The following is a 15119-nucleotide window of genomic DNA, read 5'->3' as shown; positions in this document are numbered from 1 at the left end:
TTAATGATTTATCTAGTGCCATGTGACTAAGAAAAAACTGATTCCAGACTAGAGCCCAGGTCTTCTGACTCTAATACACCAGGCTTCTTTTACATTAATTCAATGCCATCTTCTCTTCTACTTTTTCTATTCAGTTACTTTTCATTCTAAAGGTTATGAGGGGCTGGGTGTGGTGGTTCATGTTTGTAATTCCAGCACTTTGGGAGGCTGATGTGGGAGGATCACTTGAGGCCAGGGGTTCAAGACCAGCCTGGGCATCATAAGGAGGCCTTTTCTCTACAAAAAAGAAAGAAAGAAAGAAACAAAAAATTAGCCAGGTATGGTTTGCATGCCCCTGCAGTCCCAGCTACTTAGGAGGCTGAGGTGGGAGGATCACTTGAGCCCAGGAGTTGGAGGCTGCAGTGAGCTATGTGCCATTGCACTCCAGCCTGGGTGACAGACTAAGACCCTGTCTCAAAAAAAAAAAAAAAAAAAAAGTTACAAGGTTGGTAGAAAAATGGCATAAACTTGAGTTACCGAATAAGAATATATAATTTGAAGAAATTTGCTTTTTTTGTTCCTCATCATGGGTGGTCTAAACAGATTATAAACATGAGCTTGACGAATCTAGAAGATAAATAGTTTAGCCAACAATGACTTCCTGATTTATAGGTCTGAGAAGTTTGGAACTTGGTAACTTCAATTTTTTATTTTGTTTTATTTCATTTTAACTCTTTATTATGAAAAATTTCAAACATATCCAAAATAGAGACAGCTATATTGAGCCCTCAAGTACCCATCACCCAGCTTCAACAATGAGCTCATGGCAGTCTAATTTCATATATACCCTCCACACATTCCTGCTCTCAGATATTTCTGAAGCAAAGCCGAGACATCATTTCATTTAACTTGAACCTTTACAGATGTTATGCTTTAGTTTAACCTGTGCTCCTGTCTCCATTTGTGTTCTAGGCATTAGGTCCAGTTCTTGGTATGGGTTTTTTTGAATTTCACTGCTCCTTTAAGTAGTGAGTATCAGCTGACTTTCAAAGATTGTCAGCTGTGTATACCATATTCTTCTTGCCATTTGCGACTCGTTAGTGGGTCTGGTGCCAGCCCCTAACGTGCAGCTAGGAAAAGTTGTTCCCATGTTGATGCTCTGACCATGAGCTGACAAGAATGGATCTTGCAACAATGGTTTCATTTAGGTCAGATTTGAAGTTTCTACTGCATGGCAAAGCTGTCATTCAAAATCAGTCTCTGTGCATTTATTCATTGGCAAGTTCAAGCATGTGATAAAATTATTTTTCCTTTTGCTAACAGGCTAGAAGTAAATGGAGAAACCAGATACAGACTGGACTTTAGTCAGCAGGCACAGTGGTATTGGCTGTTGCTGTTTGCCACGTTGGTTGGCATCATGAATGGGCATGAGAGGCAAGGAACTAGTGATTAACAAAGGAAAGACAGTTTTTAGGGGTGTTGTTACATTCCTATAATTTATCTTTTGCTAGGACATGTCCCCAGCATCTCTTTGGACCTAGAATATAGCCATGTTCCTGATTATAACAGCAGGGTGTGGTGAATGTGCTCTTGAGTGTGTGTACCTGGGCCTGTGTGTGTGCACTGGGTATTGGGCATGGCCTTGCTGGCTACTGACCTCTGTATCTCTACTTTTGTTGACTGATCCTGTTTTTGGTTAGCAATCTTAGTTTATAAAATTTGCAAATATGTAAGTATAGAAATGTAATGTCAGCACTCTCTTCTCTAAGGCATTATTTCTAGGAGTCTATTTCATTTGGCCTGCTGGGAAAGAGCAGTTCTATTATTAATAGTGATTCCTCAGATACGTTTATTGCAGTGTTTCAGTGCTTTTTCTTTCCCCTGGAGATAAAACTGAGCCTGAATTTTTTTTTTTTTTTTTTTGAGACGGAGTTTCACTCTTGTTGCCCAGGCTGGAGTGCAATGGCACGATCTTGGCTCACCGCAACCTCCACCTCCTGGGTTCAAGCGATTCTCAAGCCTCAGCCTCCTGAGTAGCAGGGATTATAGGAACGCGCCACCATGCCTGGCTAATTTTGTATTTTTAGTAGAGACGGGGTTTCTCCATGTTGGCCAGGCTGGTCTCGAACTCCTGACCTCAGGTGATCCGCCCGCCTTGGCCTCCCAAAGTGCTGGGATTATAGGCGTGAACCACCACGCCCGGCCCATTCTGGTATTCTTTTTAGATCAGCCTTAGCTCTGTAAATGTCCTAGTTGAGAAAATATTGATCTGTTTGTCTGAAAATACAGCAAAGTGGAGTTTAAAAGTAAGGGAAAGAGGGCCGGGCACAGTGGCTCATGCCTGTAATCCCAGAGCTTTGGGAGGCTGAGGCAGGTGGATCACCTGAGATCAGGAGTTCAAGGCCAGCCTGGGCAACATGGTGAAACCTCATCTCTACTAAAAATACAAAAATCAGCTGGACGTGGCGGCACATGCCTGTAATCCCAGCTACTGGGGAGGCTGAGGCAGGAGAATCACTTGAACTCAGAAAGCGGAGTTGCAGTGAGCTGAGATTGTGCCATTGCATTCCAGCCTGGGTGACAGAGAGAGACTCAGTCTCAATAAATAAATAAGTAAAAAGAAATAAAGTAACGGATAGAGGCCATGTTTGTGTGTGTGCATGCACGCGCACACGTGTGTAAACACACATGCACACAGTGTTTCAGTATATAAGGGTAATGATCAGGCCAGCTTTTACTGTACTTCTTAAATCAAAGGACTACCTTTTTTAGAATTTGAGAAGAATTAGTATGAAGGTGTGAGTGGAGCCTCAAACACTATAGTCTCTTATCTAGAAAAAGGTACTTCCCAGTTTGGTTAGGTACCTGTTTTTTTTTTTTTTTTTTTTTTTTGTGAGACGGAGTCTTGCTCTGTCGCCCAGGTTGGAGTGCAGCAGTGTGATCTCGGCTCACTGCAAGCTCCGCCTCCCAGGTTCACGCCATTCTCTTGTCTCAGCCTCCCGAGTAGCTGGGACTACAGGCGCCCACCAGCATGCCTGGCTAATTTTTTGTACTTTTTAGTAGAAACGGGGTTTCGCCATGTTAGCCAGGATGATCTCGATCTCCTGACCTCGTGATCCGCCCGCCTCGGCCTCCCAAAGTGCTGAGATTACAGGCGTGAGCCACTGTGTCCTGCCAGGTACCTGTTTTTTGTAGGCTCAGTATACACTGTGAGCTGGTGCTCTGCTAAGTATGCTCTGGTAGAGGACGGGACATAGGCAAATCTCTGGGCTTCAGGCATTCAACATCTTTTGGACTAAGTAAAATATATATGATTCAATGAATAGTGTCCTTTGAAGAATAGGTAAGATTTAGAGAAGTCACAAGGAGAATGTGCTATTTGGGCCTCAGTTTGTACATCTATAAAATGAGAGCATTATACGTAGGTGATCTAAAGGCCCTTCTTAGGACTGATTCTGCAAGTTAAGAAACATCCAAAGAGAGAAAATTAGGCTTCACAAGCTTAATGAAAACAAATGAGAATGTTTTTGGAGAAGCCAAAATCCCTTTGTTTTCCCTTTTTGGTATCCCTTACAAGGCCTTTGATCATTTACTTGTATTCGGATATCTTGAAGGGCTATGGAACATACTCTCCCCCTATTAATTAACATACATTTAGTGAATGCCTTTTAATGTTTAATTTAAAATACAGCAGAAATTAAAACTTGAAGAAAATCACTCAAATTTGTGTCAGTTGACAACTAACAAGTATGCTTGAATATATGGCAAGGTATTCTTTGCCCTAAATTATCCCTTAGTAAAGAGGGAGTTGCCTTCATTTGAGTCCTTATGAAACTTCTGAAGGTGAGGGGTGCCTTCTCAATTACTTTGAACAACAAACTACTGTTTTGGGATGATAAGCTATTATCATCAATTAGTGCTACTTTTTGGATGCCTATAGGGATTTCCTGACAGAAGCAGTGGAAAAACAGGCAGAGAAATTTAACACAGTTTGATGTTGGAGGCCTTAAAATAAGCTTTTTTTTTTTTTTTTTTGAGATGGAGTCTCACTCTGTCGCCCAAGCTGGAGTGCAGTGGTGCAGTCTCAACTCGCTGCAACCTCCGCCTCCTGGGTTCAAGCAATTTTCTGCCTCAGCCTCCCGCGTAGCTGGGATTACAGGTGCCCGCCACCATGCCTGGCTAATTTTTGTATTTTTAGTAGAGACGGGGTTTCACCATCTTGGCCAGGCTGGTCTTAAACTCCTGACCTTGTGATCCACCCGCCTCGGCCTCCCAAAGTGCTGGGATTACAGGCGTGAGCCACTGCACCCAGCCCAAAATAAGCCTTTAAGTGACCATTTGGAAAACAAATACCAGGCTTTGAGCAGAGGAATGGCACTATCTTTTTGTTTAATTAATTAATTAATTAATTAAGTTAGTTTTTAGAGCTGGGGTGTGGCTCTGTTGCCCAGACTGGAGGGCAGTGGTGTGATCATGGCTCACTGCAGCGTCGACCTCCTGGATATCAGCAATCCTCCCACCTCAGCTTCCCCAGACCTTTTGTTTTATAAAAACAAGGACCCCTCTGGATGCCGAGTTGAGAATAGACGCTAATGGGCAGCAGTAGAAGTAAGGATACCTGTCAGTAATCCTGGTGCAAGATGCTGGCACTGGTAGTGGATGTGTTGAGAAGTAGTCTGATTCTGACTGTATTTTGAAAGTAGAGCCAACAGAATTTTTTTTTTTTTTTTGGTCAGATTTGGATGTTGGGTATGAGAAAGAGATGAATCAAATATTTATTAAATCCTTTATAATCAAGCACACTTCACCCTCCCTTACCTAACAATTCCTCTTCTAAAATTTAGTTTAAGAAAACAATCGTGTGTAAAGATGTTTGTAAATACAAGAATAGTTATCATAGTAATATATCACAGTAATGAAGATTTAAAAACATGCAAATAATAATGGAGAATCAGCTAAATAAATGCTGGTAAATCCTTTCAGTAGAGTACTATGCAGCCATTAAAATGACCTACAAGTATGTTTTTGGACAAGGAAATGCATTACAAGTATATTTCCAGGTTTAGTTTTTGTATGTATTTTGCTGGGAATTTGAGGTTTCTTTTTTTTGTTTTTCAAAATTAGTTTTCAATACTGAGAGAATTTTAATGGGAAGTCATTAGAGGGTATCAGAAACTATTGGTTGCTGCTTTAGTAATGTAGAAGGCTCTCATGTTAACTTTTGATTGGTGAATATTTTGTATCTCTACTTTCAAAGGTAGTTACCTTGTTTTTCTGTGATCAAATTGTTGCTAAGGAAATTTTATTTTCTTGCTCTCTTTCAGCAAATCAACTAAGGTAATTTTTGAAAGAAGTTGAATCATTTATTACCTGTTGCATTCTGACATGTATCAGAAGTTGGCAAGTTAAGTGTAATTTAAAATAGTACAAAATTTTATCAAAAAGCTTTGCCATTTCAGAGTAGTTATTTATCTTCCCTCATGTATCATATATGTAACCCCCTAAATAAATGGAATATACTAGAAGAATCATTCCTGTATAACTGTCTGTATAAATGGTTGAAATGAAATCAACCATATTGGATCCATGAGCTTATTGGATCCATAAGAACACTTCTCTTTGGTTCACTGAATGAGTTTGGTTTGCTTTGTTCAGATTTTAAATCAATTTTTATTTAAGTGTTCATAAGATGGAAAATACAAGACTTCTTCTAGGATCATTTCTCTGCTATAAATTATTTGCTTCATATATTTCTATCACACCGAATCTGTTATCTGTTCAATCACAAACATTAATTGGAAAATTGAGGATCAGAAACTCCTGTTCTTGGTCCTCTCCTGCCATCTGTCTTCCTCCTTCCCTCATGTTTCCCCTCAAATCTCTTGTGATTAAAAAAAAAACATTTTTGAAATTACTACATAATAAAATAGAATTTTTTATGCACAGTTCTGTGACTTTTGATACGTATATTGAGTCATGTAACAGTTACAATACAGAAAAGTTCCATCATCCCAGTTATATCCCTTGATAGTCACATAGTCCCCTGGCATCCACTGATCTATAGTTTTGTCTTTTTGAGGATGTTTTGTGAAAGGAATACTTTTGAGAATGGCTTCTTTTTTTTTTTTTTTTTTTTTTTGAGACAGTCTCGCTCTGTCACCCAGGCTGGAGTGCAGTGGCACGATCTCTACTCACTGCTAGCTCCGCTTCCTAGATTCACTCCATTCTCCTGCCTCAGCCTCCCGAGTAGCTAGGACTACAGGCGCTCGCCAACACGCCTGGCTAATTTTTTGTATTTTTAGTAGAGATGGGGTTTCACCGTAGCAAGGATGGTCTCGATCTCCTGACCTCATGATCTGCCCACCTTGGCCTTCCAAAGTGCTAGGATTACAGGTGTGAGCCTCCGCGCCCAGCCGGAAGCTTTCTTTTTTTGAATCTGTAATATGGTTTTACTTTCTTTAACCAAAATGTTATTGTATAATAGGATTGACTCTTCTCTGTTTTCTACATTATTCTCTTTTCTTGCCGTTGTTTCCTTTTCTTTCTACCTGGCTCCTTTTGAATTGAACATTAGGATATCATCTTAAGTGTGTCTTTTAACATAATGGATACAATGTTCTGCATAGACTTTTTTTTTTTTTTTGAGACAGAGTCTTGCTCTGTTGCCCAGACTGGAGTGCAATGGCGCGAACTCGGCTCGCTGCAAGCACCGCCTCCCGGGTTCACGCCATTCTCCTGCATAGACATTTTAATGCTATATTGCCACCAATTATCTTAATACTTTTTTCTTTGCAGTTTTTTCTTATTAAGCTGATATTTTAATCTCAACCTAGTCTTTGTGATTCTTTGTTGAAGGTTTATATAGTGCCTGGCACAAAACTGTGTGCTCAAACGTATATTGAATGAATGATTAAAAGATTATACACATGAATAAATAAGAACCAGTTCTTAGTTGGTGTATTCTACTGAGACTGTCAAAGCATTTCTCTAGTAATGAATTCCTTTTTTAAAAAAAAGCTGTATTGAAGTGTAATTTATATATATAGTATGTGAACTTCCCAAATCTGAGACAGGTATCAGTTAATTTAGAAAGTTTATTTTGCCAAGGTTGGGGAACACGCCTGTGAAACAGCCTCAGGAAGTCCTGATGACCTGTGCCCAAGGTGGTTGAGATACAGCTTGGTTTTATACATTTTAAGGAGACATGAGACATCAATCAATATATGTAAGAAGTACATTGGTTCTGTTTGGAAAGGTGGGACAGCTCGAAGCAAAGGCAGGAAGACTTGAAGCGGGGAAGGGGCTTCCAGGTCACTGATAGGTGAGAGACGCACAGTTGCATACTTTTGAGTTTCTGATTAGCCTTTCCAAAGGAGGCAATCATATATGCATCTATCTGTCTGACTGAGACTGACACCTGTCTCAGATTTTGGAGGTTCACATACTATATATATAAATTACACTTCAATACAGCTTTTTTTTTTAAAAAAGGAATTCATTACTAGAAAAATACTTTGACAGACAGTGAGCAGAGGGATGACTTTGAATAGAATGGGAGGCGGGTTTGCTATAATCAGTTCCCAGCTTGACTTTTCCCTTTAGCTTAGTGATTTGGGGGCCCCAAGATTTATTTTCCTTTCACAAGTATGAGGGTGTAATTCAATAATTTTTTAGTAGATTTTATAGGGTTGTACAACTATGACAACAGTTCAGTTTTAGAACAGTTCAGTCACCGCAAAAAGTTCCTTCATGTAAGCTTGCACTTAAATCCCTGCTTCTTCACTCTGCTGTCTCTATAAATTTGCCTTGTCATTTAAATGTATGCTTATGTTGCTCTCATATATATATGTATATACACACACACTTTTAGGATTGTTTATATCTAAACAACTTTAATGAAGTATATATAGTGTAAAGTATATGTACTTTATTTAAGTATATATACTTAAAGTATATATACTGCCTTTGCTTCGAGCTGTCCCACTTTTCCAAACAGAACCAATGTACTTCTTACATATATTGATTGATGTCTCATGTCTCCTTAAAATGTATAAAACCAAGCTGTATCTCAACCACCTTGGGCACAGGTCATCAGGACTTCCTGAGGCTGTTTCACAGGCGTGTTCCCCAACCTTGGCAAAATAAACTTTCTAAATTAACTGATACCTGTCTCAGATTTGGGAAGTTCACATAATATATATAAATTACACTTCAATACAGCTTTTTTTAAAAAGAAGTGTGTACACACTTTATAATTGTTTTCATTTTTAAGCATGGCTTTCTAGGAGTTGCCTTCCTGTCTGTATAGCTTAGTGATCAGTGCTTGGACAGTGGTTGCCTCAGACATCTTGAGCCAGTAAGGCGTTTGTCCTCTGCCAGTAGATCTCTGTGGGTAGAGAGCACATACAAAGTTTAAGCTGTTTTCAGATCTGCCGTCTTTTACTTTCCACCCAGTCCTTTCATGTCTCCTCTGTGCCTGCATGCCACTTCTGGGTTGGCCAACAAATGTGCCCCACCCGGACTGCAACCTCCACCTTCTAGAGCTGTTCACCCTCTCACTCGCCTCCCACCTGCTCCATCACTTACTCTGACAGTGCAGGTGGTCATGTGTGTTCTTCCCCACTCCAAACTCAGTGAACTCCCTTCCACTCCAGCAGCAAAGCTGTCAGTCCTAATGGTTTGCCTTGCCCTGCTCTGCCTTGCAGAACCTCTGTACCTACTGAATGGGTAGATGAGGTGGGAGTAACCTTACACAGACTCTTATTGTTCTTACCCACCTTTTAGCAGTTTTTCAAGCATAAATGCTTCTCAGGTTGTTGTATTCTTCTGGTGGATTTCCAGAGCACTGAAAGGGTTGTTTTGCCCATTTCACCCAGCTTTATCATTGGTTTTTGGGGAGAGGAATTAACTACCTTCTCACTAGGCTGTAGCTGGAAGTCTTCCCTCTCAGAATGTATTTTTTAGTGTAGTTAGTCATTTCTCCAGGTATATTTACTATATCCTAGGGTTCTCCAGAAAAACAAAACTAAACCCCTGTGTTAGGGTTTTACAGAAAAACAACCAGTAGTCAGGGTAAGGCAAACCATTAGGACTGGCTGCTTTGCTAGTGGGTTGGAAGGGATCTCACTGAATTTAGAGTGGTGGATAACACGCATGCCCACTCTGTATATGGGGAGGGGTTGGGGGTAGGGAGGGAAAGAGACTGATTTTAAGGAATTCACTTATGCGATTGTGGGGCTTTCAAGTCTGAAATTCATAGGGCAGTTGGGCAGAGATGAGTTGATGTTGCAGTCTTGGGTCGGGTTGCTACTTCTTGTGGCCCAATAACGAGATGCAGATGAACTGGGGAGGAAGAGAGTTTTTATTTCTGTAACTGTTACAGGGAGGACTGGAAATTATCACCAGACTGACTTAAAATTACAAAGTTTTTCTGAGCTTATGTACCTTCTAACCTGTATGTCTGCATGTAAGTGTGCATTCATCTGAAGATGTAAGTGATTAACTTCTTTTAATCTGTAACTAAAGTCTGAGTCCTGAAGCCCTTCTTCTGGAGCCTCAGTAAGTTTACTTAATCTAAATGGGTCTAGGTTCTGGTGTGATTACCCTTATCTTATCTCCTGCTAAATCACAGAGATTTGGGGAGTTCCTTCAGACCTCCAATAAACTTGTTTGTGGAGGCCTGGGGAGTTTCTTCAGACCTCTAATAAAACTTGTTTAATCCTAAATGGGTCCTGTTAAGAATTCCTTCATTATTTTGTCATGCTTTAAGGCCCAGGAAAGGCCTAGGCAAAACTCTTGGTGCGCTTTTGTTACATTCCAGCCTTTGTATAACAGCACTGGCTTTTTTTCTTAGCTTTTAATATTTAACTTAACCACTCACTCAGTACTGAAACAGTTGTTATGGAGGCCTGCGTTAGTGAGACCTGGCCTGCCACAGTCTTAACTCCAGATTCTGCTGGGTAGCAGGCTGGACCCACAGGCAGGGTTTCTATGTTGTAGTTCTTTTCCAGGAAACCTCAGTCTTTGCTCTTAAAGCCTTTACCTGTTAGATGAGGCCTTCCTGTATTATGGAGGGTAATCCACTTTACTAGAAATCTGTTGATTTAAATGTTAATCACATCTAAAATATACCTTCACAGCCATATGTAGATTGGTGTTTGACCAAACAACTGGGCACCAAAGTCTAGCCAAGTTGACACATAAAATTAACTGTCACACTTGCCTTCTGAGGATTCAGGGTAAATTATTTTGGTGTAGATGTAGTCTGGTTGCTGTCTGTTTCCCACTGTATACCCTTGCTCTAGCTAAACTAGCAGCTCCAGCTGTTTCATATACATGCTTCTGCTTTTGCACATCCATGTCTTTGGTCATAGTGTACCTGCAGCGTAGAGTGCTTCCTGTGTCCAGATCTTACCTGTCCTTCTGAGGATTAGATCACAGATACTTATACATACAATTTTCTTTGCAGCCTATACACTAGCTCTCCTAAACTTCTTCCTGTCACCTAATTATGCTGTGTTCTGTCTTGCCATTGTGCTTTTGCACACAAGTTCCTTTGGTTTAGAATATCCCTCCCTCTCTCTTTTCTTTTCTTTTTTAAGAGACAGGGTCTCAGTGTGTTGCCTGGGCTGGTCTCGAACTCCTGAGCTCAAATGATCCTCCCATCTCGGTCTCCCAAAGAGCTGTGATTACAGGCGTAAGCTGCTGCACCTGGTCCTTCCTTCCTACTTTCTGTAAAACTTTTACAGCTTCCTCAGGTCAATTACATGCTCCTTTTCATTATGCTCCCATTGTCCCTTTGTGTATTTCCACGGAGGCACTCATCACATTTTGTTGTTATTGTTTACATATCTGTCTGTCAAAAGACTTTGTTTTCCAAGAGCAGAGGTTACTATACTGTTTTCCTTTTCAAAGTTGGTCCTCAGTCGAGCGTGAGTATCCAGTCTGTAGTACCTAAATAAATTGTGGGATAATAAACTGAATCTCTGTTAAAGATTTGGAAGTTGTTTCATATTTCTTCTATAATTTCTCATTGTTATAATGTGGAGATAATGACTGCTTGGAGATAAAGCAAGTCTGAATAGCAGAGATCAGCCTTGGGTTGGACTCCAGACATTCTTGGGCTTATTAAATATTTGGTTAACTCACTGATAGAAATAGTTTTATTTATTTTCCATTCTTTACCAGGTACATAGCTTCAAAATTACTTCATTAACAAAAGCTGTTTCTGATTATAAACATTGATTTATTTTTACTCAAATTTGTATATACTGTATATACTGAGTAAAACAAATTTTACTCATTTTTTTTTTTTTTTTTTTTTTTTTTTTGAGACAGAGTCTTGCTTTGTTGCCTAGGCTGGAGTGCAGTGGCACGATCTCGGCTCACTGCAAGCTTTGCCTCCTGGATTCACGCCATTCTCCTGCCTCAGCCTCCCGAGTAGCTGGGACTACAGGCACCCGCCACCACGCCCAGCTAATTTTTTTTTGTATTTTTTTTTGGTAGACACGGGGTTTCACCGTGTTGGCCAGGATGGTCTCCATCTCCTGACCTCATGATCCACCTGCTTTGGCCTCCCAAAGTGCTGGGATTACAGGCGTGAGCCACCGCGCCCAGCCTCAAATTTGTTTTAAGAATATCAAAGAATCCAAGACTGTTTCAGCTTCTTTCTACCTAAAATGCAGTGGTGATAACTGGTGACTGATTTGTAAGCAATCTCAATGTAATGATAAATAACCTTTTCCTTTCTCTACTAGATGTTGGTTATCTTTCTGAAGAAGACTCTCCATGGCCTGAACATTTTCCGAAAATCATTTTGAGTAAAATATCTGTTTAATAACAAGATAACCACATCAAGATGGTTGGAAAGCTGAAGCAGAACTTATTATTGGCATGTCTGGTGATTAGTTCTGTGACTGTGTTTTACTTGGGCCAGCATGCCATGGAATGCCATCACCGGATAGAGGAACATAGCCAGCCAGTCAAATTGGAGAGCACAAGGACCACTGTGAGAACTGGCCTGGACCTCAAAGCCAACAAAACCTTTGCCTATCACAAAGATATGCCTTTAATATTTATTGGAGGTGTGCCTCGGAGTGGAACCACACTCATGAGGGCCATGCTGGACGCACATCCTGACATTCGCTGTGGAGAGGAAACCAGGGTCATTCCCCGAATCCTGGCCCTGAAGCAGATGTGGTCACGGTCAAGTAAAGAGAAGATCCGTCTGGATGAGGCTGGTGTTACTGATGAAGTGCTGGATTCTGCCATGCAAGCCTTCTTACTAGAAATTATTGTTAAGCATGGGGAGCCAGCCCCTTATTTATGTAATAAAGATCCTTTTGCCCTGAAATCTTTAACTTACCTTGCTAGGTTATTCCCCAATGCCAAATTTCTCCTGATGGTCCGAGATGGCCGGGCATCAGTACATTCAATGATTTCTCGAAAAGTTACTATAGCTGGATTTGACCTGAACAGCTATAGGGACTGTTTGACCAAGTGGAATCGTGCTATAGAGACCATGTATAACCAGTGTATGGAGGTTGGTTATAAAAAGTGCATGTTGGTTCACTATGAACAACTTGTCTTACATCCTGAACGGTGGATGAGAACACTCTTAAAGTTCCTCCAGATTCCATGGAACCACTCAGTATTGCACCATGAAGAGATGATTGGGAAAGCTGGGGGAGTGTCTCTGTCAAAGTGAGTAGAAGATACGTTTTTTATTTTGACTCTATATTTAGCTAATAATAATCTATACGTATGTATTTATGTGTTTTATGTATATATGTGTGTATGTACCTGTGTGTATATATAGAAACTGAAGACCTTTTCTGGAACAGATACAGCTTCATTGATGAGGTTTCTTTTTTTATTAATTCTCTACTAGTTTATTACAGATGTTCACTTATTTATACTTCATTTTTTCATTTATATATCGTGGCCCTCTTTATTTGTTTGATGGATACAAACCCACCTTACAGGTGGTGAAAAGCCTTCTTCAAGGTCTCAGACCTTAATGTCCATCATTCAGTTTTAGTGGCTTCTGATTTCTAATTTCTAGATATTGTTGTTAATGAGGATAGTTGGCTTTTGTGTGGATTAAGGTTGAAATCAGGAAGTGCATATATCATGTTAATGAGCACATAGTGAATTATAAGCATTTTGAAATTTTCAGTGGTAGAGAAAAATAAAAGCTTCGTCTAACCTAATCTCTTCATTTTATGGACAAGAAGACTGAGTCACAGTAAGATTAAAACAATTTGTTCAGATTTAGATGGCAAGGCCAGAATTCGAATCTGTGCCTTGGTCTCAGTGAGGTCGTGCTTTTCTCCATGGCATTTTACTACGTGTCGTGCTTCCTTTGTCATCTGAAGGATATAACCTCTCTTATTTTTTACAGAAGTCTAGAGAATCTCTAAAACTTGGAAGCCTAATCCATACAAGAAGTTCCTTGGATTCAAAACTTCTCAAATGATGATTTTTAGCATTTTGCTTCTTTTCTTACGAAGTGACAACTAGTATACCCTCTAACCTGTCTTAATGACTTATATACCTGGGATGAGGATATAAAAATGGAAACTACTATTAAATTCAGATAGCATCTCTTCATGAAGAAGAGTTGGCTATAACTAAATTTTATTTTTGTTTTTTTTTTATTCATCAAAGTAATATATAACACCTGTAAAAAAGAAAAAGCAGTATACTTTCCTTGTGTGCCCTTCTTACTTTCACCAAGGAATATCTCCTTAATTTTTTTTTGCTGTATAGAACTTGTATAGTAAATAGATTTCTTATGTAGATAATCTCAAAGGAACAGCTGCCTGCCTATACCAAGCTTTCAATTATTGATTATAAGTTATGACATACCATCATTGTAGTGGCTCTAGGTTGTTTTTATTGATTCAAAGAAAATTTCAGCTCTGGCTACTCTGATTGCAGTTTATTATTATTTCCAGATAATAGACTATAATTGATTTTTAATCACCTGTATTAGGTATTTCAGTCTTTGTGCTTGTATGTTGGCCTGGCGCTGATGCCACCTACATCTGCTAATATAAAAGGAGGCCATTAGACCACCAGCCTCTTCAGTAGGGATTAAAGAGATATGCTCAAGTTAAATTTTGGTGCTAATCAGGAAGAGAACATTTTGTGTATATACTTGCTATGTTTAAGGTAAACAAAGGCCAAGAAAATTCATAGAGATTATATTACGAATTAATGAATTTTAGAAAGTAAAGAGATATTACTTAGCATTTCAGTATGTGGAATGGAGGCCCTGTAAGGCTCTATGTTTTGTCAAAAATTAACGTGTCACAATCATGAGTAGAACCTACCAATGCTTATTCCAAGATTTTTGCATTTGGGGTCTTTCTAGTTTGGGGCTATTATGGATAAAATTTGCTAAGAACGTTCTTGTACATTACTTTTGGTGGATATAGCATTCATTTCTTTTAGGTATATACCAATGAATAGAATTGCTGGATGACAAGGGGTGTGTGTGTGTGTGTTTGTGTGTGTGTGTTTAACAGATACTTTCTGACAGTTTTCCAAAGTGTCTCTATCATTCATGTATCGCTGTACTGTAGATGAACATGTTCTAGTTGCCTCACATCTTTACCAACACTTGGTATTTTAGTCTTTTCTGGTAGGCTACAATTGTTTTTTAAAACTTAAAAGCAAAATAATATTTGAACCCCTTGTTGAAAGAAAATCTTACCCAGAATTCCAGTATAAAACAAGAGCTGCTTTGGTTGAGGTGAGTCTAAACTAGACCATATTTCCTTCTTTTTTTTTTGAGATGGAGTCTCTCTCTGTCATCCAGGCTGGAGTGCAGTGGCATGATCTCTGCTCACTGCAACCTCCATCTCCCAGGCTCAAGTGATCCTCCCATCTCAGCCTCCTGAGTAGCTGGGATTACAGGCACGTATCACTATGCCCAGCTAATTTTTTTTTTTTTTTTTTGTATTTTTGGTAGAGCCCCATGTTGGCCAGACTGGTCTCAAACTCCTGAGTTCAGGCAATCATGTACCTCAGCCTCCCAGAGTACTGGGGTTACAGGTGTGAGCCACTATGCCTGGCCAGCCATACTTTTTTAAGATTGAATCCCTACTCTCAAAAACTGCTTTTTGGGGAATAAG

At 39.7% G+C, this 15119-nt stretch overlaps 1 protein-coding gene across 10 annotated transcripts in view; it reads left to right on the top strand.

Annotated features, from left to right (window-relative positions):
* The window catches only part of TPST1 (tyrosylprotein sulfotransferase 1), a 353853-nt gene that overhangs the window by 19105 nt on the left and 319629 nt on the right, over positions 1 to 15119 (top strand). For all 10 annotated transcript variants that reach the window (XM_054560487.1, XM_024250227.3, XM_002817896.5 and 7 more), the window contains one exon: positions 11736 to 12681. In XM_054560487.1, the coding sequence (XP_054416462.1) occupies positions 11837 to 12681 (845 nt within the window). In that variant the 5' untranslated portion in view covers positions 11736 to 11836. The remainder of the gene's footprint in view (positions 1 to 11735; positions 12682 to 15119) is intronic.

Source organism: Pongo abelii, chromosome 6 (assembly GCF_028885655.2).
Source record: "Pongo abelii isolate AG06213 chromosome 6, NHGRI_mPonAbe1-v2.0_pri, whole genome shotgun sequence".
NCBI lineage: Eukaryota > Metazoa > Chordata > Mammalia > Primates > Hominidae > Pongo > Pongo abelii.
Note: the sequence above shows the minus strand (reverse complement) of the source record. Positions and strands in the feature narration are given on the sequence as shown.